The sequence below is a fragment of the Stigmatopora argus genome, chromosome 9 (assembly GCF_051989625.1).
Source record: "Stigmatopora argus isolate UIUO_Sarg chromosome 9, RoL_Sarg_1.0, whole genome shotgun sequence".
In the NCBI taxonomy this organism is placed as follows: Eukaryota; Metazoa; Chordata; class Actinopteri; order Syngnathiformes; family Syngnathidae; genus Stigmatopora; species Stigmatopora argus.
Genome location: NC_135395.1, coordinates 18873710 through 18892188, shown reverse-complemented (window position 1 = coordinate 18892188; position 18479 = coordinate 18873710). Strand labels below are relative to the sequence as shown.

Sequence of the window (18479 nt, the reverse complement as noted above, 5' to 3'; positions counted from 1 at the left end):
CGCTGACCTGACTATTCATGATTGGGAAAGCCGGCATTGCGTGACCAAGGGGCGCCGTGACCTCGACCTCGTGATTTCCGGGTCCAAGTGTTAGCTTTGAGATCAACTGAAATGAAAAATATGGATACGATGGATATCTTCGTCAAATATAGCCAATGAATGATGATTTGGGAAAAAATAAAACACCTGATTTTTTTTTTTCATCCAATTGTGATCCTCTCTTTGTGGAAGGATTTCAAGTTGGCAGGGGAAAAAAAAGAGTCAAAAGTTTGGACACCCATGCTTTCAGATGTTCTGTTTTTAATTTTAAGGCACTAAAAATAGTAACTTTCGCCATAAAAAAAGGGAGCAGCTTTCTAGACGGAGAAGAAACATCTTTTGGGAGGTGAAGATAAGTCTTGTTTTGGCTCCCTAAAAGTGCCCGCCCCATCGTTTGGTCTTAAGATTTGATTTGAGCACAACATCATTGTCTCCTCGGTAATTAAGCCCGTGTTTCTGGTCAGCACCACTCATCGCCGCCGTTTGTTCAGCTTCCCGACGCCGCTGGCGTGGCCTCCCCTCCCCCACCGGCCTGGACTTTTTCTTCTCCCCAAAGCCACTTGACAGGGACGCGGCGCCGTCGCGGGGGACCTCAGAACCCCCGGCGGAGGCTTTTCCTTTCCTTCTCATCTGCCGAGGCTTCCAGCGGAACGCGATCGCGCCGACTAAATCACGGGTTGAGGAGCCAGCGTGTCAAACTAAAAACAGCCTTTTAGCTTTGACTCTCCAACACTCTTCTTTCAACTTGTTCTTCTTGGGTGAGAAAAGTGTCTCAAGACCCTCAGATCCAATCCCAAAATATAGTATAATAAAGGCAGCAGCCCGCTGGTAGAGTGGTCGACACGGAATGGATAAGTTGAAGCTCTGACTAAAATAGTGGAAGGAATGTTGCCCATTGTGGGATGTGATGGGGGGGCCCAGCAAGCAAAACATGCTGGAGTTTCAACAAAAAAAAAGAGAAAAAAAGTCCCCAAAGACAACGTGGTCACAATTTCCAGCCACTCCAAACAAGTGTTGGAACTTGGCTGACAAAAGTTACCTAGCTCCACTGTGAAATAATCTTGAAAAGTAATCAAATAATGTTTCACATCTATGACATCACCTTCAATCCGTGTCATGCCCATGTCATAGAGACCATCCACATCACAGCCATCGGTTTCAAACCATGCATCTTTGTAAGAGGGTATGTCCTTGGTTTATATGTTTATATGTAGCCCTTAACATCATCAGTATCACCACCATCATCGGTGTCACTGTCGCGATGCATCTTTGTAACAGAGAATTTGTATGTCATGAAATCTTGCCCTAAGTAAAATATTTTCTATAGAAGTAGAGTCATCGGACCCACCACCTCCGTACTCTCCTTCTGCAGAAGCTTCAAAATCTCACTCATCTGTCTCGGTGTGCTTTATTTGTGTTCGACCTTGTGAATGTTCATAGTGGACCGGACATCCACATTGTTTTTCTTTTTTTGCAGGGATTGTTTTGCAAAGCCCAGCTTCCCACATAGAAAGTTCTTTTTTTTTCCACGTGCACTTTTTTGGGAGTGTCGCACCGCCTTCGAGTTTTGACCAATTCACGCTGTTCCAAATTCGAAACATAAAAAAGAGGAAGAACGTCCTCAAAACGACATAGAATCATTTGTTCATTCGCTCCTTCCTTCTGAAATGCCTCAAAATGAATAAAAAAGTGACATTTTTTTAACATTTTGAGTCGATTTAAATGAGTTAGTTGAATGCAGATTCAGTTAGTGGCTTTAAGCGAGTCTAGAAAATAAATACTACACTAGAATTATACAGGTTGTAAAAACAGACTACAAAAAGATGTCCACGGGTTGCCGCGTCTTTTATTCCCGGATACCTTTTTACACGGAAGGAGCGAACCAGGGAGAGTGAGAGAGAGAGAGGGTGGGCCACCTGGAACGGAGTCAAGGGAGGACCGCTATTCACCGATTATGTAATGTCCGTGCGGCGCACTCCTCGGAACATAATGCGTCACCGGGGCGAGGGGTGAGGAGCGGGGGGGGGGGGCTTCCCCGATTTCCCACATAAGACCCACCGCTCATTTCAGATTCTTCAGGGAATCCTTCTTCTGAGCACAGCCACTGTTTGTTTTGAAGGGAGGAACCCTTTCCCTTTTGGCTATGGCACAACGGCGCATTGTGACAAATTGATGGCAACGGACTACGGTAGTCGTTAGCTAGCGTAGGTTCTACCATCGAGCCCAAAGCACCGATGGCCGTCGTCGTCGTTCTTTCCCCTCCAAACGCCAGTCGCCAAATAGCCCGCGGCCTCGTTGGCCTCGGTGTTAATGTGAGCGTGGCTGCTTGGAACGGGAGATGTTTTAAATGAGCTGAAGGAGTTGGAATGCGCAACCGGGAAGGTTGAACGCACGCTGGGTTTGTTAGGAGCCAGGATGCGCCGCACTGGGCTTATCTCGACAGCTCCACTGACATAAGCCTTTGCCTCCAGCCACATTTTCGACAGAAAGCCAAAGTGCGAGAAAAAGGGCCTCTTTTAAAGTGTGAAGAAAAATACAGTGCTTTTGATGAACATTATACAAAAAAAGGTGATGGTTTCATTCAAAAAAGGGGAGATGTTTAATGTTGTTGTTTTTCTACATGAAGCATGCAAAGTTTGTTGTTCGATTGCAGTCAAAAATGAATGAGGATGTTTGTTTTCCCATAATCCTTAGGGGAGCATATCATATGTAAGGAGCAGGAAGTAAAGGGTCGCAACCTGACGGGCTATTTTTACTGGTGTCATGCGCACGTCCTATTGTCAACGCGCTCTTTTGTCTTTGGCTATTTCCAGATGGGCGTTCGTCAACAACGCCGACCGGTCGACGATAAACTGATCTCAAGGCTAACCTATTTTCCCATCTTGTTCAATTCCCACTCTTTTTTTTTTACCAGTTTAGTGAAATAGCATTTTCTCAATTGTTGGCATTGATGGATTCAAGTATTTTTGACCAATCCCTGCTCTTTCTTCCAATTCTCTTTGAGTATCATATTAGTTCTTCTAGTTGAGAACACAAATAATGAAATATCAATATTGACTGTAATGTTGTTTTTTTCTGTCCCAAGTGGCATCTTCTTATCAGCACCTGTATCTTGCATCGCCGTGGTGACCAGCGGTTTGTTTGACGAGCGCGTGAGCCATAATAAGGCAGCTATATACTTTTACAGCTTATGTCAATAAACTAGGTGTTGTCATAGTAGCATGCCAAAAAAACTGGACTTAGTCACGTTTCATTTCAATACAAACAGTCATAATATCATGAAATGCGTTTCATTAACGGATCACGACTTTTAACACCGTAAATTAATTCAAAAGACCAATCGACGTGGTTTCGCCTAATGAGCCAAAGTTGCTGAAGTTTTGTTTTTGTTTTTTTTTAAATAAAATTGGACCCGACAGTCCTTGGCAGTGGCGTGACGTCACTACAAGCTGTCACCGAAACGGCGACATGGACAAGCGAGTGTCACGCCCACCTCAGAGCTCCGCCTCTACCGGAGGAGTGCTCCGACCTGCCTGCCCGGCCGGACTCGGCGCACGCCGGCCGAGAGCGTTCACTTTCCGGCGAGGACTGCTCCGAGAGCACGGTGCCGCGTCCAGGCTTGCGAACGGCTTTTCCTGACGTTTTTTTGGTTTTGTTTTGTTTTCTCGCTCTTTTTTTGGCGTTGGCGTGATCAGCCCAAGTGATGGAGTGCATCAAGTTGACCGAGCAGCAGGCCAAAGTTTTGGAGGAAAGTTATAAAAAGCATCGGCGTCCCGACCCGTGGACGCTGACGCTCATTGCCGCGGAGACTGGACTCTCTGAGGGGGCGACGGAGGTAAGTTTGTCCGTTTGTCGTTATGCCATCGCGCGATCATACAACATTTGGGGGGGATGTTTTTGCTTTCAAATACCCACCGTCTTCGTGAGGATAAGCGCTTTGGATAAAGGATGTTTCATAGAATTCTAGACATTTGACCATTGAAATACATTTTAATATTATTTTGGGCACATCCCAACTGTATGAATAGAAATTCGATTTTGTCCCAATGTTTATAGGCCATATTTTAAAATGTCTTATTTCATTATGGACTTCTTTCTTCATTTTTTTTCATGGTCAAAATATTGACAGGATGCGAATTTGTGTAAATGTAAGTTATTCAATTTTTTTGGGGGGTGGGGATATTAGTACTTTTCACTCTTGCAGTCCTGAAATTACACGTGTTACTGTATGTAATTGGGGGTTTTTTTCATCTGGATTGGACGTCTGTCACCGTCAATGAGTTTATTGGAGCCTGGGGGATGCCAACTCTATATAAAACAGGAATATTGACATAAAAAACAAAGTTGTGCTGATAGGACAACAAATATTGTTTTCCTCTAGCAGAACTCAACAAACCAGTCGGTCTTGTCGGACAGCGTGGAATGTTCGTTCAGCTTTTTACGAGCGCTTCTATTCATTGTACGACTTTTCTAAATGTTGTGTTCGCTCCGCAGCAATGGTTCAAGCAGCGCAACTCCAAGTGGCGCCAGGCCGAGGGGCTTCCGGCCGAGCTGGGTTCCGTCTTGGACTGAGGCCGGCATGAATCTGGACCAACCCCCCCTCCCCTTTCCAGGCCCCCCACCGACTTCCTCCCGATGTTCTCTTTGGCCAATGAAGCTATTGTCCCAATGTGAAGGTGCTTGTGTGCTGTCGACTATATTAGCCGCGTCTTTAGATGATTGTTAATAAATTAAGAGCTCAGCTATGAAAAGCTGTTTTCTGTCTTTCCTTTTAAACGCATTCGCTGCCACTGAGGCGCATTACAAGAATCAGAAGGGCTCTAACTTGACTTTATAAACGAGTGCAGTTGACGGCGATAGACGTCCGACGGCCAAATGGCGATGGGGACGGCGGGACAAATGAGCAACAGGTGATGTCGTTCTATTGTGCGACCGTCTGTAAAAGGGATGTGACCTCATGGCAGTTCGCTAGCAGCGGCCCGTTGACGATAAACAAAGTGCACAACAATGAGTCTTGGCAGCTGCTTTTCCGACTCGGACGCCATTGGTGGATTGAGCAAACGGTCATTTCGACATCAATGACGCAACGGGAAAGGAATGAAAAATAACCCCCCCCAAAAAATAATAAAAAAAACATTAGGAAGAAGTAAGCTGTTTATGTGATGTCAAGTTTCACTGCGCATACATATCAAATATTACTAGACAGAAAATTCTGACTTAAAAAAATAAAATTTGAGAATTCAGATTCTGATCTTCTGTTTAACAAGGAATTATTTCAATATTATAAATAGTAACTTTTTTCCTCTCCTCATCTCACTACTTTTGCATCCAGCTGCTTTGTCTTGTTCAAGAACGTGACAATGCCTGCAAAATGTCCACAGCATGCCCTGATGTTCCAGGAAACAAAAATGCAAACAGGGATGCAAAGGGGGCCTTGTTTTTGTTTGTTGCTACGAGGACAGGGCAGACTTGGCAGGAATTTGTCAGCTATGTGCCGCTTTTTTTATTTACACCCTTAACTTATTATAGAGTGACTTAACCTTGGTGTAAAATTGTATTAATAAATGATAATAAAAATAAGAATAATCCCGCAGGACTTCTCTCTCATTTCCTAACGTCATTAAAAAGTTTCGAGTTAAATTCAAATTGATTTTCCTTTACAAGTCTGTATATTGAACTCTGTCGCCGCCCTGTGGTAACAAAGTACAATGACTCAAATTGAAAAAAAACTGAGTCTTTGGACTAATAGTAACCCAAAAAATATTCCTCTGAAAAATGTTATTTAGTTGCTAGAAAAATATATCATCTTATTAAGAAAGAAGGGAACCATTCACATATGAGGGAAAAACACCTAAATGAAAATAAAATGCTTGAGGGTACAAAAACACTCATTCTGCCAGGGAAAAAATGTTTCCAGGAGGAAAAGTCAATATCAAGTTGTTGGATTTTTGCAATATAAGCCCTTTTTCTATGTATTGACACCTTCTGAATATGAAATGAATTACTGACTATTATTTTGCAAATGCCGTGTGAAATTCTCCAATTCCACAATTGCTGGTCTAAACATTTTGTTTCTGTCCACTACAAAACTAGCTGTAAAATGACAAGCAAAGCAACGCACTGTCGCCAGTGAAATATATGGCATTATTCTAAAAGTCAAACAGAAAAAAACACACATTTTTGGTTGAATTTTAACAATCGCGAGTCTACCGGAGCGAAAGGGGCGCGAAACGAACCCGGGAGTGATGACGTAAAGAAAAGTTACCGGCGTTCACTTGGTGCCGGCCATCTCGGCGATGAGTTCTCGGGCATCCAGCACGCCGGCGCTGACTTGCTCTTGGCCCTTCTTGACCCACGTCCCGATGAGCAACAGCTTCCGGGCGCCCAGTTCAGAAAGCGCCAGAGCGTCTTCCAGGTCGGTGATGCCGCAGGCACCCGCGAGATCCTGCAAGACCAAAATAATAATAATAATATTAAATAAATTATAATAATAGTAAAATATATATCACTGTACGTTTGATGTAGCTACATCAGACAAAAAATGTGACTCATTTGGTACAAAACATCAAGGGGTGACGAATCCACAAGCCTTTTTGTAGCATTTCTACCATTCTTACCTGCTTGTTGGCCAGTACCATCAAAGGCAGGCGGGGGTGAGAGGTCAGCACCGAGTGCAGTTGCGCTTTGGCTTCGGGGAAAAGCTGCGGGGCCGCCGAGTCCACCACGAAGACCAGCAGCAGAGCCTTGGAAATGTACTTGGACCAGTAAGGCCTCAGCGCCGCGCTGCCGCCGACTGAGGGGAAACGGGCGGGCGTTTAAAAAAGTGGGCGCCCGAGTGGGGCGCTCGGGTCTCGCTTACTCTCCAGGAACTCCAGGCGCAGGTCTTCTCGGTTTACGGAGACGGCGTTGAAGCCCGCCGTGGGCTCGGCGTCGGTCTCCGGGCTGCCGATGGCCATGGAGTACAGCAGACTGGACTTGCCGGCTCCCTCCAGACCCAGAAACAGCACTTGGCTCCCCAATTTCTGCACATACAGTTTCAAAATGGAATTCATCGGACTATTCGCTGTACCGTACAGAGATATGATCTGTGGCGAAACTCATTTGTTTAGCGGACCCTTGAAATAATTGCCAAATCAAAGTATTTTTTCCTTCTGCAAAGGTTTTTGATTTGAATTGAAGTAGGTTTAAGCCATTTTCTTACTGGTTAGAAGCGGCGTCTCTATCATTAAACTACTTGAGTGTTTCGTTATTAGCGACTGTCAAAAACAGATGGTTCTCGCTACTTCTCAGCCAACGTGCTTGAAAAGTGTCACAAGAAAGTTTATCACGAAAACGTTATCATCGTTGAGGGTAACGATGCTAAATAACAATCTGCTTCTTTGAAACAGAAGCGAGGCGTCCACCAAAGTGTGGCCGCCGGTAACCACGCTTACCTCGGATACTTTGTGCTCCGTGACGCTGGCGCAAAGCGGCTCAACGCGGTCAACGGCGACATTTTGCTCGCCCTCATCACCGCTGTCTTCTTTCTTCGTCTTTTCTTTTCCGGGCCTTTGTCTTTCGTGGCCATCGCTATCTTCCGGGCAACTTTTACCGACCTCTCGAGAGAAGAACGCTGCGTAGTTCCAGACGACATAGGCCAGTCCCCCGGCCAGAGCCGCGAAGAAGCCGAGAAAACCGGCTTCTTTCAATCCCATCGTGCAGCAACAACACACTATCTGAGGCGTCAATAAACGACTGAACGTTTAAATAAACACTCTCGGTTTACTTTAAGTGAACAAACTCGTCTCGCTTTCCTCCATCAACAAGTGGATTACTAGACCGGAAGCGTGAGAGGAACTTCTTCACCGTTTTTCCGGTCTGGAACAGTTTGTTGATGTCGATTCCGGGCCTTGCCGCGGGGGGCAGCAAAGGACACATACTTGAATGCGCGATTTGAAATGAAAATAGTTTTAATTCAAAGGCAATATATAATATTGCGAGGAATATAACTGGCGTTGAAACAGGATAGGTGTATAAATAAAACAAAAGTAGTCATTTTCGGTCTTTTAGTGTAAATCAAGAGCAACCACCTGATTATACAACTTGTTTAAAGTTAATACAGGAAGACAAGGCATGGAACATACTCATGCTAATACGGGCCAAAATTGAACTTCACAAGACATTAACTGAAAAATTGAAGTGGAATCCATTTTCAAAGATGAAGAAATTGTTTAATTGAACAAACAAAATACACTTATACATTTGTAGCAACGACACTGAATAGGATCATTTGCCAAAGCCCGTTGTTTCAAAAGCAATAAAGAAATAACCAATATATTAACAATTTAATGAACAAAAACTATACAACAACAGCCGAGTGTTGTGGGCTTTCTATTCCTTATCGCGCAAAATTGATTTCCTTCGTCGCAACCGTTCCTTGTCGGTGGCGCTCAGGAGCCCCGCCTGCCGGTTCGATTTCTCCGGGTTCTTCCCGAGAGCGTTCCAAGTGCGGGCTCTCAGCGACAGGGGCCTCTCCGTCTTGTTGGGGCCCCAAGCGGAGGACTCCGCCGCCACTTCCTGGCAAGGGTCCGGAGATTTGGCACCCACCGGGCCATAGCTCCTCTTTTTAATGGAGGCAAGCAGAGCGGCCCGGTCACGACAAGCCTCCTCTTCGGTGGGCTCGTCCTCTTTCTCGTCGGTGTCGTCGGCTCCGTTGAACGTCTTCCGCTGCCACGCGAGGAACGCGTTCAAAGGGTTTTTCAGTCGAGAGTCAAAATCGGCATGAGTCATGCCGGCCTGGAGACGGACCTATGTTGGGAAAGCAGAATTTTAAAGTGGCTCAATATATTATGGAGAGCAATAAATCTATGAAACATGCATATTAGGGGTGCAAGAGACATCAATGGGTTAAGTCATCTAAGATAGGGATGTGCCAGATGGGATAGACAGCATTTGTTCAGCCACCAATTTTTGTCCAAGTTTTTGCAGTATATTGTTTTGGGGATTTTATGCACATTTTCTTCTAAAATGTAACATCCAGATCAATGATGCTAAAATAAGAGAGGATATTTTTAAATCATTCATTATAAAATATTGGGATTTGACTCATGGCAAAACAAAATTATTGGCAGTGGCTCCTTAGCCGGTAACCGGACAAATAGTCCCAGGGGCTATTTAGCCGGTAACCTATTATTTAACATTGAGTGAATAGGGGATTTTCTAAACCATTCAACTAATCTTACTGAAATTTGATGTGTTATTGCCAATTGCCAATTGATAGATTTTAACATTAGGTGAATAGGGATTTAATGACTTATTTAGGCAGTGGCTCTGTAGCCATAGTTTCTTACTATTTACCCCACACAGAATTCTTACCAGCTAAATAGCCATATGGGGCCATATAGGCTATTTGACCGGTTACCGACTAAATAGCATCTGGGACTATTTGACCGGTTACCGGCTAAGGAGCCACTTGCCAAAATTATTAATGAATGGACTTTCACGATGTTGGTTTGGGGTAGTCATCCATTCCTTTAATACAAAAAAGTTGACACCCAGTTTTTTTTATACAGACCTCGACCAATTCGTTCTTCATCTTGTGGTAGTGGTGGTGGACATTGGCGACCTCCTCCAAGTAGTCCTTGGAGAGCAGCTCCTGCACCGCGGTGGCTCTGGCCAACATCCCGGCACACACCTTCTGGCCCTTATTCCTCTTGGATCGCTGGAAGGCAAGCAAATGCGGCATGGCCGTGTACTCGAAAGCCCGAGCGCACACCAGCTTCCGGTAGACGTAAAGCACGTCCAGGTGGCCGTTGGCGATGGAGTCCCGCAAGAACTGCTGCACGTCGTCCCAGTCGCGGAGGGCCAGGCGGAGCCGCAGCGGAGGTACGGCGCGCTGCGTGTAGTAGACGGCGTACATCAAGTACAGGCCGCCTACCCGAACCTGGTAGCAATAAGGGGGCAGGAAGTACTTGACGGCCGTGGCCATGGCCACCCGGCAGAATTTCTTCTCCTCGCTCATGCTCGGGATGGTCGAGAAGATTTCGTGGAAGCGGACTTCTCTCCACAGGGCCGCGAAACGCTCCACTCGGATGGAGTCGCCCTGCTGGAAGCGGCCGAGGAGAACCTCGGCGTCCTCGGTCAGAGGATCGTAGAAGGGCCCGGCGTACGAGGGGGTGGTGCGAGGCATCTCCGGCTCAACGTGGCTTTGATGCCAGTTAACGAGGCAAGTGACGCCAATGAGCATTTAAGTCATTGGCCACGGGTGTGGGCGTGGCCCAATTACATTTTTTTTTAAACCATCAGAAGTCTAAGAAATTCACTATTAGCACACTTGAAGATGTAGTGGAGCTTTTCCTCATATGGAAATCATTCATACTAAGTGTTGTTGGCTAACTGTCACTCAAATACTACAAATCTAATTCATCTGTATGTCAATTTGTCCAACCATTATTTTTTTCTCTCACCCATGTCGCTGAAACGGATCGTTTCGGAAATGTGAACGATTTCAAACATAAACACACACTTTGAGGTACTCGAAGGAAATCACAGAATGACAGACATTGAAATTTTCCAACCAAATGCATTTAGTTTCTTTTGAGCATTTGACAGGATTTTTGTCTGACGACACGAGAAGGTCGAAAGGAACACGTCGACTTTGATTGGAACCGCCTGGGAGTCCTTTTCGTGCCGTTCCCCGTACGCTCAAAATAAGACAAAAAGTGGAAGGAAGCTGACGTTTTCGTCTGTTTAAAAACGAGAAGGAGGACCGAGCCAAGAATAAAGCCCAAAATTTGGGACTTGAAATGGATCCTTCTTCTCCAAGGCTACCAGCCTCCCTTGCCACCCTTTTTCTTCTTGGGCGGCGCCTTCTTGCGCGTGGCCCCGGAGGACGCCGGTTTCTGTTGTCTCGGCGGCACCACGTTGGAGGGGGCGGAGCCGGACGCGGAACCCGGCCGGGGGGAGGTCGGGGGGCTGCTGGCGGTCTTGCTGGCATCCCTGGAAGAAAGGGGGAGGAAAAAAATGTACTCATCCCAAACACCATTGGTGAAGGCAATGCTTTTGGGTAAAAGACAGATTTTTTTTTTCACTCACAGTTCTGACGAAGCTCCTACGGTGGCCCCCTGCGTGCCTTTGCCCACCTGCTCCTTCTTCTTGCCCTTCTTCTTGCCCCTGTAGTAGGAGCGCTCCTTCATGGGCAGCCACCTCTCTGGGTCGGGGGTGGCGTTCGGGTCGCAGTTCTTGGGGAGCTTCCCTGTGGGGACGAACAAGAGGAATGGTGGGCCATTTTTTCATTTGATCAGAAACCAAGAACATATGTTAAAGTCAGCAAAGTAAAATGGAGAACCAAAGGCTAAAGGAGATAGTGAGGCAAACTTACCCTTCTTTTTTTTCTTCTTCTTCTTGCTATCTCCTCGCCTGTGGGGGAAAGTACACCCCAAAATTTGGAAATGTCCTCACACAGAGGAGTCAAAAAAAGAACGTCTTGTTACGTTACCCTTCTTCTTTGGGTAGGTTTTCTCCCGCGACTTTGGCGGCCTTTTTCCGGACGTAGGTGGCGCCGTGCGAGTTCTCCAGCTCGTCCACGTCCACCTTGAAGGACATGGTGTCGGCCGAAGGGAGGTGCTTACTCAGGCTGGAGGTAGGGGGGGCGCTCAGGAAAAACCAGAAAAGCCTTTTTAGCTAAACTCATAGAAAAGAAAAATGGGCTTTGGAAGGATACGCTTTGGCTTTCTCTGTGTCCACCAGAGAGTAGGCGGAAATGAGCTGCGCCAGCGTGTGAATATCTTTTGGATTTTGCCTGGGTAAAAAAGAAAAAAATAGGGTTGCATTTTCCCTCTTTTTTCCCCCATTTGCCCTCTTAAGGTCAACTCACTTCCACAGTTGCTCCAAGTCACTGATGGCTTCCTTTTTCCGCCCGTACTTGAGTTTGAAATTTGCCGCTTCTCGTACCAGAGCCAAGTGCGCCGTCGATCCCGGCTGCGGAGGACGCGGGTGAGCCGTTGACGCTCCCACTCGCGGGGCGGACGGGGCAAAAGCGAAAAGCAACAAACCTCGTCCGACTGGTACTTCTCAATCGCTTGCCGAAAGACGTCAATGGCGCCGTCAATGTCTTCTTCGTGCGAGTACATCGACACCAGAGCAGACACCTAACCAGTCAATCGCGCACAGTTTAGTAGGTGGCAAAAACTGTTGCCCGTTAAGGCCACGTCCGGATTACAAAAAAAAAATTAAAAACTACGTCCACACTTACCATGCCCACTTTGTGCTTGAACTCGTCAATGGACTTCAGGACATCGCAGGCTTTTGTGACATGACCTGAACACCCAAAATGAGTTTATGCGTGGTAAAATTAAACTAAAAAGTGACTTTTTATAGCAAAGCAATGACCTGTTCGAAAAAAAAATGGCTCTACCTTGAATTAAATGAAGTTGTGCCATTGTGAGTTTGATGCTTGATGCACTTTCTGGATGCTGGTCTGAAAAATGCTGAAAAGAGCAAAAATAAATAGGAGCGCTGCGTCAGGCGCCAAATGAAATCCGTCCTACCTGCAGTAACTCGATGGCCTTGGCGTGCTGTTTCTCTCGGCAAAGTTGGGCCACCTGGATCAGGACGGGTCGGGGGTGACCCGGATTCTGCGATTTAAGCGCCGAGGACAGCTTTCTGCATTGTTCGGCCTGTATAACCAGCAAAAAACGTTACGGAATGTGGATAGAGTAGGCAGAGATATCATTGGCTGGCAGCACTCCCAACTCGCCTGGTTCGTGTACATGGCCAGGAGCGCCGTGTTAAACTCGATGGCCCGAATCTGCTTTTTGGCCAGCTTGTACTCGATTCCTTCCGCGCTTGTCAGTTTCACCTTTTTCTTGGAATCAAACACGTTTTGGTCCTACACAAAAAAACAAAACAAACATTACTTAATACCAAAGGTCTCTTTCAAAAAAAGAGCTGAAAATATAGAGTCAGTCCACCTTGTTTATCGTAATGATGTTGTTGGCAGTCACGGCCAGCAGGCCTATGTCGGACGGCCTAAAAGGGGCAAAACAAGATCATTTTATGGATGAGGACAAAGTATGCATCATGGCGTGAAAATAAAAGGTTGGGAAGTCAGTCCCAAATTTGACATAAAATGGTACTATTAGCAGGGCTTGTTGGTATTTTGCCTTAAGCCATTGAAAAAGAAAGTATAAAAATGAATACATTTCAAAATAATGACTAAGAAGTGTGAACTTTTCCATGTTCAAATCTTTTATGGCTAACATAGCTCAAGTTAGAAAGCCACGCTAAGCGTGAACTAGGACGCAGCTTACTTGAGCTTGACGACCTGATTGTAGAGCTGGAGCGCTCGGTCCGTCCGACCTTGCGACTGCATGACGTACGCCATTTGAGAGTGGATGACGGCGAGCTCCGACTCGATGTCCTCTTCGGTCATGTCCTGTGGGAGACGGCGTCATTAGTGGGCTAAGAGCGCTATGAGAAAACGTAATGGAGACAGAGATCCACTTACCGAATCATCGGCCAATGACAACCTGCAAAGCTCTGAAATACAAGAAAATTGGGGCAATGACAACCACATTTTTGGAAAGTTTGAATATTTTATATAAATATAAAAATGGGGGGCGGGTTCCTGACCTTCAGCTCGTCGAAGCTTATCAAACGCCGCTTTGAGCCGACCCTGGCCAATCAGCATGCAGGCAGCATTGTAGCACAGCTCGTACGTTGACTCGGGAAAGCCTAAATCTTCCTGCTGAGACGGGACGTTGCTCTTAAATGGCGCTCGCCACGCCGACCCGGTTTCATGGCTTACCATCGGCGCCTTCTCCCATTGGCTCACGGCGGCCACGACCGCCGCCAGGTTGGTCTTGCGCTCCTCCTCGTACTCATCTTGAGAATTCCGGATCAGATCCGTGTAGACTGACTTGCACTCGTCGTAGCGCTCCAGTCGGTATAACTGCACGAAAGGAAATCAAAAATATTTGTGGGTGACTGATATTGTTTTTGAAAGGCAGATGTTTGCAAATGACTGATTCGGATTCATTCCAAATATATAATCACTCTTTTGAAACACCAATAAAAATGACAATATTTACTATCAGGATGAATTGTCCACACTAGTTATCGATATCTAATGTTGACAGTCCTACTGTCCACTTTTATCCAAATAGGTTTCCATAAGTGATCATGTAAACGACCCATCTTTGCCCAACGAGGCTCACCACTTGACCGTAGAGTTCTTTTAGCTTGTCCGTCTGCTGAGGAGCGCTTTCGATGGTCTTAAGAGAACTCTCCACTCGGTTCAGACGGTACTCGCAGTACGCTTTCTCGAACACAACCTCACTGGAAGAAGAAAGGGACATGTCCAGGGTTTAAACTTGGACCAAATAGGATTGCAACCGACCCATGCATGCACTGATGCGACACACTTACCTGCCGAGTACCTTGGCATGACTGTTCATGACATTTAAAGCCTCCTTGAAGGTGCCATTCTGGATAAGGCACACTATTTTACAATGAAGGGCTGTCACATCCTCCCTGTTTTCTTGCAAAACTGCGACAGGGAGAATTGAAGTCAAAAATAGGAGACAGATTTTTCGTCAAAGCAAACGATAATGACATTCTCAGAAAGAATGATGTGAAAATACATTCGAGACCCGTAAACTGATCCCGGGTATGAAAGACACGTCACACCATAAGAAGGCGGTGCAAAATAGAAGACTGTGACGTTTCAAAAGGCACATGCAACATCATTTTAACTTCAACATACTAGTGGTAATTACATATTCAGCGAAAACAAGATAGGTGGGGAAAATAATCCACATTAGACTGACAAAAATGGCCCGAAGCCCTCCCTGTGAGTTAAATGTAGCTTAGCTAAGAAACACAGCTGACTGTAGCCACAAGTTAGTACGCACTCAGCCCAAAAGCCAACAAAATGCCCAGTTAAAGCCACGGGACGGATACAAACTTTTTGGTAGAGCTTTCAAGGCTCTCGTGTAGTCCCCGTTCTGTCCGCAGCGGTTGACGTCGGTCCACAGCGACGCCGTGGACTGAGCACCGCTCGCCATTTTTGATGAGTGTGGACTACGAGTCGAAGGATGGAAATAGAAACGTGTACTTCCGGATTCACATTGAAGGTTAGACTTTAACTGAAATATTTTAGACCCTTTTATGCATATTATTAGATTTGGAAGGGTTTGCGTTAATGCAGACGATTATATGATATTGGTTATTACGTTTTATTTGCTATGGCTCTGGCCTTGACGAGGCTAGATGTTATAGGGTATGAGGCGGCATGAGTGACCGGCAGCCATACTCCAACAGTAAGCTTCTCCGGTGGGCTCTATTGCAGCGTTGGAGAGGTTAACACATCACTTTAAAATACCCCCCATAGACCAGTGTTGCACGTTACATAACACGATATATATATTTGAAACTTGAAATGCATTTTCAAAGACTATTTTGTGACCTAATGATAAAACCTTTCAGCCTAATTTAATTCCGACACTCTCTTGGGTCATTGAAAGCATCAGTTTGGCGACAAACGTTCCAGGTTCCGACGCAGTCCTTAGCGGATGCGAGGGGGAGCTGTTGTCATCTGGCCCGGCGTTACAGTGACGACCCTTTGTCCAGGGGAAATGGCTGGGATTAAAGGTGCGGCAAGTGACTCTCTTATTTTTTGATCTTCTATTTTAGATGCACAAATGATGAAAAACAGCCTCCATTTCGTTAGCTTGACGCAATGCGTGTAAGCCCCACGCACGCATTTAAAGCTTGCTAATGCAGAAGTGCAGCCACAGGGCTAATGAAAGGCATAAATCAAAATAAACCAAGAAAGTCTTGATTAACTTGACCTGTTTGGCATTCAAGAGGTCGGGTATTGTGATTTTTTTTTTCACGAAAAGAGGACCTCAAGTGATGCGATCTCCTTTTTTGTTGTAGCCATCGCTAAGAGGCTAAAGCTAACCAAGGCGTCAATTCAATTAGGTGATGCTAATATGTGGAGGTAGAAAATAGACGGGTTTTGTCTAGTAGTTTTTTTGGCTTATTGTCAAACGTGAAATCAGCTGCTTCGTCACATGGTATGGGTCTGGTAAGCCAGGAGACATTATGGACAAAACATCAGGTATACTTACATGCAATTAATATTGTCTAAAGTCGTTAGAGGGGTTCATCAAGAAGAACTAATTCTATTGAGAAAATTCTAAAAGTATCACATTGGTATTAAGGGCGAAAAAGTAACAATAAACTACATTTTCCACGGCTTCAAGACATAACATCAATTTGCATTTTTTAGTACTCCCAAAAGGCTCATTCACTTCAATATTTAGGCTAAAATCACTGCACTTCTTGTGCTAACTTTGTCATGTTGAATCTATTTTAAGCATGCAAGCAAGCACCGTATATAAAAAATAAATATCAAATCTATAATGCCTTTGCTAGCTGCTGTCCTAATTGTCTTTTGTCTTCTAGCTCTCATCACGTTGTCCTTCGGGGGGGCCATTGGTCTCATGTTCCTCATGCTGGGATGTGCCCTGCCCGTGTATGAGTAAGGAAACTTTGTTTTTAGTCTTAAGTGACATTTAGGAATGGACCTTTTAAAATGTTCTCAAACGTCTGAGACAAAATGAATGAATGAACATATATATGACTATTATTCGCTAGTATGAGGCTTTTAAAAGAGGGTTTGGAGAGGCCCTAAAGGTGGAATGGAGCCTTTTTGGCGATGGGATTTTTTTTCTTCTCCCCGTTTTAACATGGGTGGGTTTGCCCGGTGTGTGTGCAGCAAATACTGGCCGCTCTTCCTCCTGTTCTTCTACATCCTCTCGCCCATCCCATACTGCATCTCGCGGCGGGTGGTGGACGAAAGCGACAGCTCCAGCAACGCCTGCCGAGAGCTGGCCATCTTCCTCACCACGGGCATCGTCATCTCCGCCTTCGGCCTGCCCGTCGTCTTTGCGCGGGCCCAAGTCGTAAGTATGGCGGACGGCGTTCGGGCGCGAGAGCCGTGCGTGCTCCTTTCAATGCACTTTCTTTTTGCAGATCGCATGGGGGTCGTGCGCGCTAGTCTCCACGGGCAGCGTGGTCATCTTCGGGACCATCATGGGCTTCTTCATCGTCTTCGGATCCAACGACGACTTCAGCTGGCAGCAGTGGTAATCCGGCGGAGTTGTGAGCATTTTATTTTATTTTTTTTAAATCGTTATTAGTGTCTTTCTCTAAGGTCTGATTTGGTCCTAGTTGTTATTTATAGTAGCCACTCACTCCCAAGCCGTGCGATACTTTCTTTTTTAATTTTATGGCGAAATGCTTCGCGTTAAACTGACGTCAAGCCCGTGATTGGGTTGTCCAAAATCTACCGTCTCATCTGTTGTGATATTTGAGTGTTAGGAACCAAACTAGCGTCAACAACAAATGGCAATGCTATGAAAAGGTCTTTTGGTTAACGCGCTTTTTATTGTCACTTGGTTGTTCAATGACGCAAGGATGGGAAATGTAAGAAAAATGTATCATTGTATTTTTTGTTCTCCATTTTACATTCTAGTATATACCAAGTATATATAAATATCACTCCCCTTTTTAATGCCCAATTTAGTTATATTTTTTTCTTGAAATCAATTGTTCAAATAATTTGACAAATTTGGAAATACTAATACACGATACACCTGTGTTATTTTGATGAGTATACAATCACCACTTCTCTATAGGCTTTTTAACTCATTGGCTGCCATTGATGGCGGTAGACGTCCAATCCATTCTGACCGGGAAAGGATTGGACGTCTACCGAGGTTATTGGGAAATCTAGTGCCATATCATTCCGGCACTGTTTTCCCCCTTGCTGCGTTGCTCGAATGATCAAAAAAGAAAAACCTTCTCAATCAACCCCACCAACATCCGTCCAATCCTGTGACTTATCTTTATTTTTTTTTCTTTCATGACCTGACTTCAGTGAAGGCATTGATTGTACTCAGAAGGACTGAAAATGAAGGCAGCTTTGTGTAAAAAAAAACAAAAACTACTGACATTTTTATGCTTTGTTCCATATTACTAATGATGGGTCAAAATTACACAAAACAGCTGGAAAAAAGAAAAGCAAATGAAATGTCACAAGAATTTGCTATGAAATTTGTATAGTGGCAGGGAAGTCTTAGGTTAGACCTTTCTGATTGTTACTGTTACTACTAGCAGTTTGCTCCCACACCGTCAGTCATGTTGTATATTTATTTTATTTAATTGACGAGCTCATGTTTGATGCTGTTCTCAGTCAGGATGACCAGCTTTTATTTTGTTCTTAAATAAATGCAGTTTTGCGACATTTTCTCTGGTCCGTTCAGTCCTTTTTTGTTGCTGTTTATATTATATCGATAAATAGTACCTGTTTAGGAGAAAAAGTTGCGTGTGGTAAATTTGTAAACATTTGACCACATTGAGCGCAGTGCCCCTGTTGTCCCGCAGGCGGTGGT

At 45.2% G+C, this 18479-nt stretch overlaps 5 protein-coding genes across 7 annotated transcripts; 2 read left to right on the top strand and 3 right to left on the bottom strand.

Moving 5' to 3' along the window:
• The first annotated feature begins 3560 nt into the window (after positions 1 to 3560).
• hopx (HOP homeobox) lies at positions 3561 to 4790 on the top strand. The gene is made up of 2 exons (XM_077610175.1): positions 3561 to 3874; positions 4534 to 4790. The coding sequence occupies exons 1-2, from the start codon at positions 3743 to 3745 to the stop codon at positions 4609 to 4611; spliced, it is 210 nt and encodes a 69-aa protein (XP_077466301.1). The 5' UTR covers positions 3561 to 3742; the 3' UTR covers positions 4612 to 4790.
• Positions 4791 to 5175: 385 nt separating this feature from the next.
• arl9 (ADP-ribosylation factor-like 9) lies at positions 5176 to 7884 on the bottom strand. Its single transcript, XM_077610174.1, has 4 exons — positions 7473 to 7884; positions 6899 to 7061; positions 6657 to 6832; positions 5176 to 6484 (listed from the first exon to the last, which is right to left on the bottom strand). The coding sequence occupies exons 1-4, from the start codon at positions 7731 to 7733 to the stop codon at positions 6311 to 6313; spliced, it is 774 nt and encodes a 257-aa protein (XP_077466300.1). The 5' UTR covers positions 7734 to 7884; the 3' UTR covers positions 5176 to 6310.
• Positions 7885 to 8227: 343 nt separating this feature from the next.
• Positions 8228 to 10259, bottom strand: LOC144082530 (snRNA-activating protein complex subunit 1-like). Its single transcript, XM_077609754.1, has 2 exons — positions 9593 to 10259; positions 8228 to 8826 (listed from the first exon to the last, which is right to left on the bottom strand). Exons 1-2 carry the CDS (start codon positions 10205 to 10207, stop codon positions 8410 to 8412), a joined length of 1032 nt encoding a protein of 343 aa, XP_077465880.1. The 5' UTR covers positions 10208 to 10259; the 3' UTR covers positions 8228 to 8409.
• Positions 10260 to 10580: 321 nt separating this feature from the next.
• On the bottom strand, positions 10581 to 15152 carry srp72 (signal recognition particle 72). 2 transcript variants are annotated; one of them, XM_077608593.1, is made up of 19 exons: positions 14984 to 15152; positions 14446 to 14566; positions 14235 to 14355; positions 13826 to 13969; positions 13651 to 13765; positions 13526 to 13557; positions 13329 to 13453; positions 12990 to 13047; positions 12776 to 12907; positions 12567 to 12695; positions 12434 to 12506; positions 12272 to 12336; positions 12072 to 12167; positions 11894 to 11997; positions 11741 to 11818; positions 11516 to 11653; positions 11399 to 11436; positions 11113 to 11272; positions 10581 to 11016 (listed from the first exon to the last, which is right to left on the bottom strand). In XM_077608593.1, exons 1-19 carry the CDS (start codon positions 15081 to 15083, stop codon positions 10845 to 10847), a joined length of 2001 nt encoding a protein of 666 aa, XP_077464719.1. In that variant the 5' UTR covers positions 15084 to 15152; the 3' UTR covers positions 10581 to 10844. The 2 variants fall into 2 exon arrangements, with proteins under 2 accessions (XP_077464719.1, XP_077464720.1); XM_077608594.1 differs by having other exon boundaries at positions 13651 to 13762.
• A 353-nt stretch (positions 15153 to 15505) lies between these two features.
• Positions 15506 to 18331, top strand: LOC144081970 (leptin receptor overlapping transcript-like 1). 2 transcript variants are annotated; one of them, XM_077608591.1, is made up of 5 exons: positions 15506 to 15669; positions 16489 to 16564; positions 16802 to 16988; positions 17059 to 17187; positions 17966 to 18331. In XM_077608591.1, the coding sequence occupies exons 1-4, from the start codon at positions 15591 to 15593 to the stop codon at positions 17173 to 17175; spliced, it is 459 nt and encodes a 152-aa protein (XP_077464717.1). In that variant the 5' UTR covers positions 15506 to 15590; the 3' UTR covers positions 17176 to 17187; positions 17966 to 18331. The 2 variants fall into 2 exon arrangements, with proteins under 2 accessions (XP_077464717.1, XP_077464716.1); XM_077608590.1 differs by having other exon boundaries at positions 15507 to 15669; positions 17059 to 18331.
• The last annotated feature ends 148 nt before the right edge of the window (positions 18332 to 18479 follow it).

Excerpts from the sequence above, each read along its gene's own strand:
- hopx (XM_077610175.1), top strand. The coding sequence starts at position 3,743 with ATGGAGTGCATCAAGTTGACCGAGCAGCAGGCCAAAGTTTTGGAGGAA. Across the intron at positions 3,875-4,533 it reads TCTCTGAGGGGGCGACGGAG|CAATGGTTCAAGCAGCGCAA; the intron begins GTAAGTTTGTCC and ends TTCGCTCCGCAG.
- arl9 (XM_077610174.1), bottom strand. The coding sequence starts at position 7,733 with ATGGGATTGAAAGAAGCCGGTTTTCTCGGCTTCTTCGCGGCTCTGGCC. Across the intron at positions 7,062-7,472 it reads CGGAGCACAAAGTATCCGAG|AAATTGGGGAGCCAAGTGCT; the intron begins GTAAGCGTGGTT and ends CTGTATGTGCAG. Across the intron at positions 6,833-6,898 it reads GCGCCTGGAGTTCCTGGAGA|TCGGCGGCAGCGCGGCGCTG; the intron begins GTAAGCGAGACC and ends GTTTCCCCTCAG.
- LOC144082530 (XM_077609754.1), bottom strand. The coding sequence starts at position 10,207 with ATGCCTCGCACCACCCCCTCGTACGCCGGGCCCTTCTACGATCCTCTG. Across the intron at positions 8,827-9,592 it reads TGAAGAACGAATTGGTCGAG|GTCCGTCTCCAGGCCGGCAT; the intron begins GTCTGTATAAAA and ends TTCCCAACATAG.
- srp72 (XM_077608593.1), bottom strand. The coding sequence starts at position 15,083 with ATGGCGAGCGGTGCTCAGTCCACGGCGTCGCTGTGGACCGACGTCAAC. Across the intron at positions 12,908-12,989 it reads ACATCATTACGATAAACAAG|GACCAAAACGTGTTTGATTC; the intron begins GTGGACTGACTC and ends TTTTTTGTGTAG. Across the intron at positions 12,337-12,433 it reads ACAACTTCATTTAATTCAAG|GTCATGTCACAAAAGCCTGC; the intron begins GTAGAGCCATTT and ends TTGGGTGTTCAG.
- LOC144081970 (XM_077608591.1), top strand. The coding sequence starts at position 15,591 with ATGCGAGGGGGAGCTGTTGTCATCTGGCCCGGCGTTACAGTGACGACC. Across the intron at positions 15,670-16,488 it reads GGAAATGGCTGGGATTAAAG|CTCTCATCACGTTGTCCTTC; the intron begins GTGCGGCAAGTG and ends TTTGTCTTCTAG. Across the intron at positions 16,989-17,058 it reads TCTTTGCGCGGGCCCAAGTC|ATCGCATGGGGGTCGTGCGC; the intron begins GTAAGTATGGCG and ends TTCTTTTTGCAG.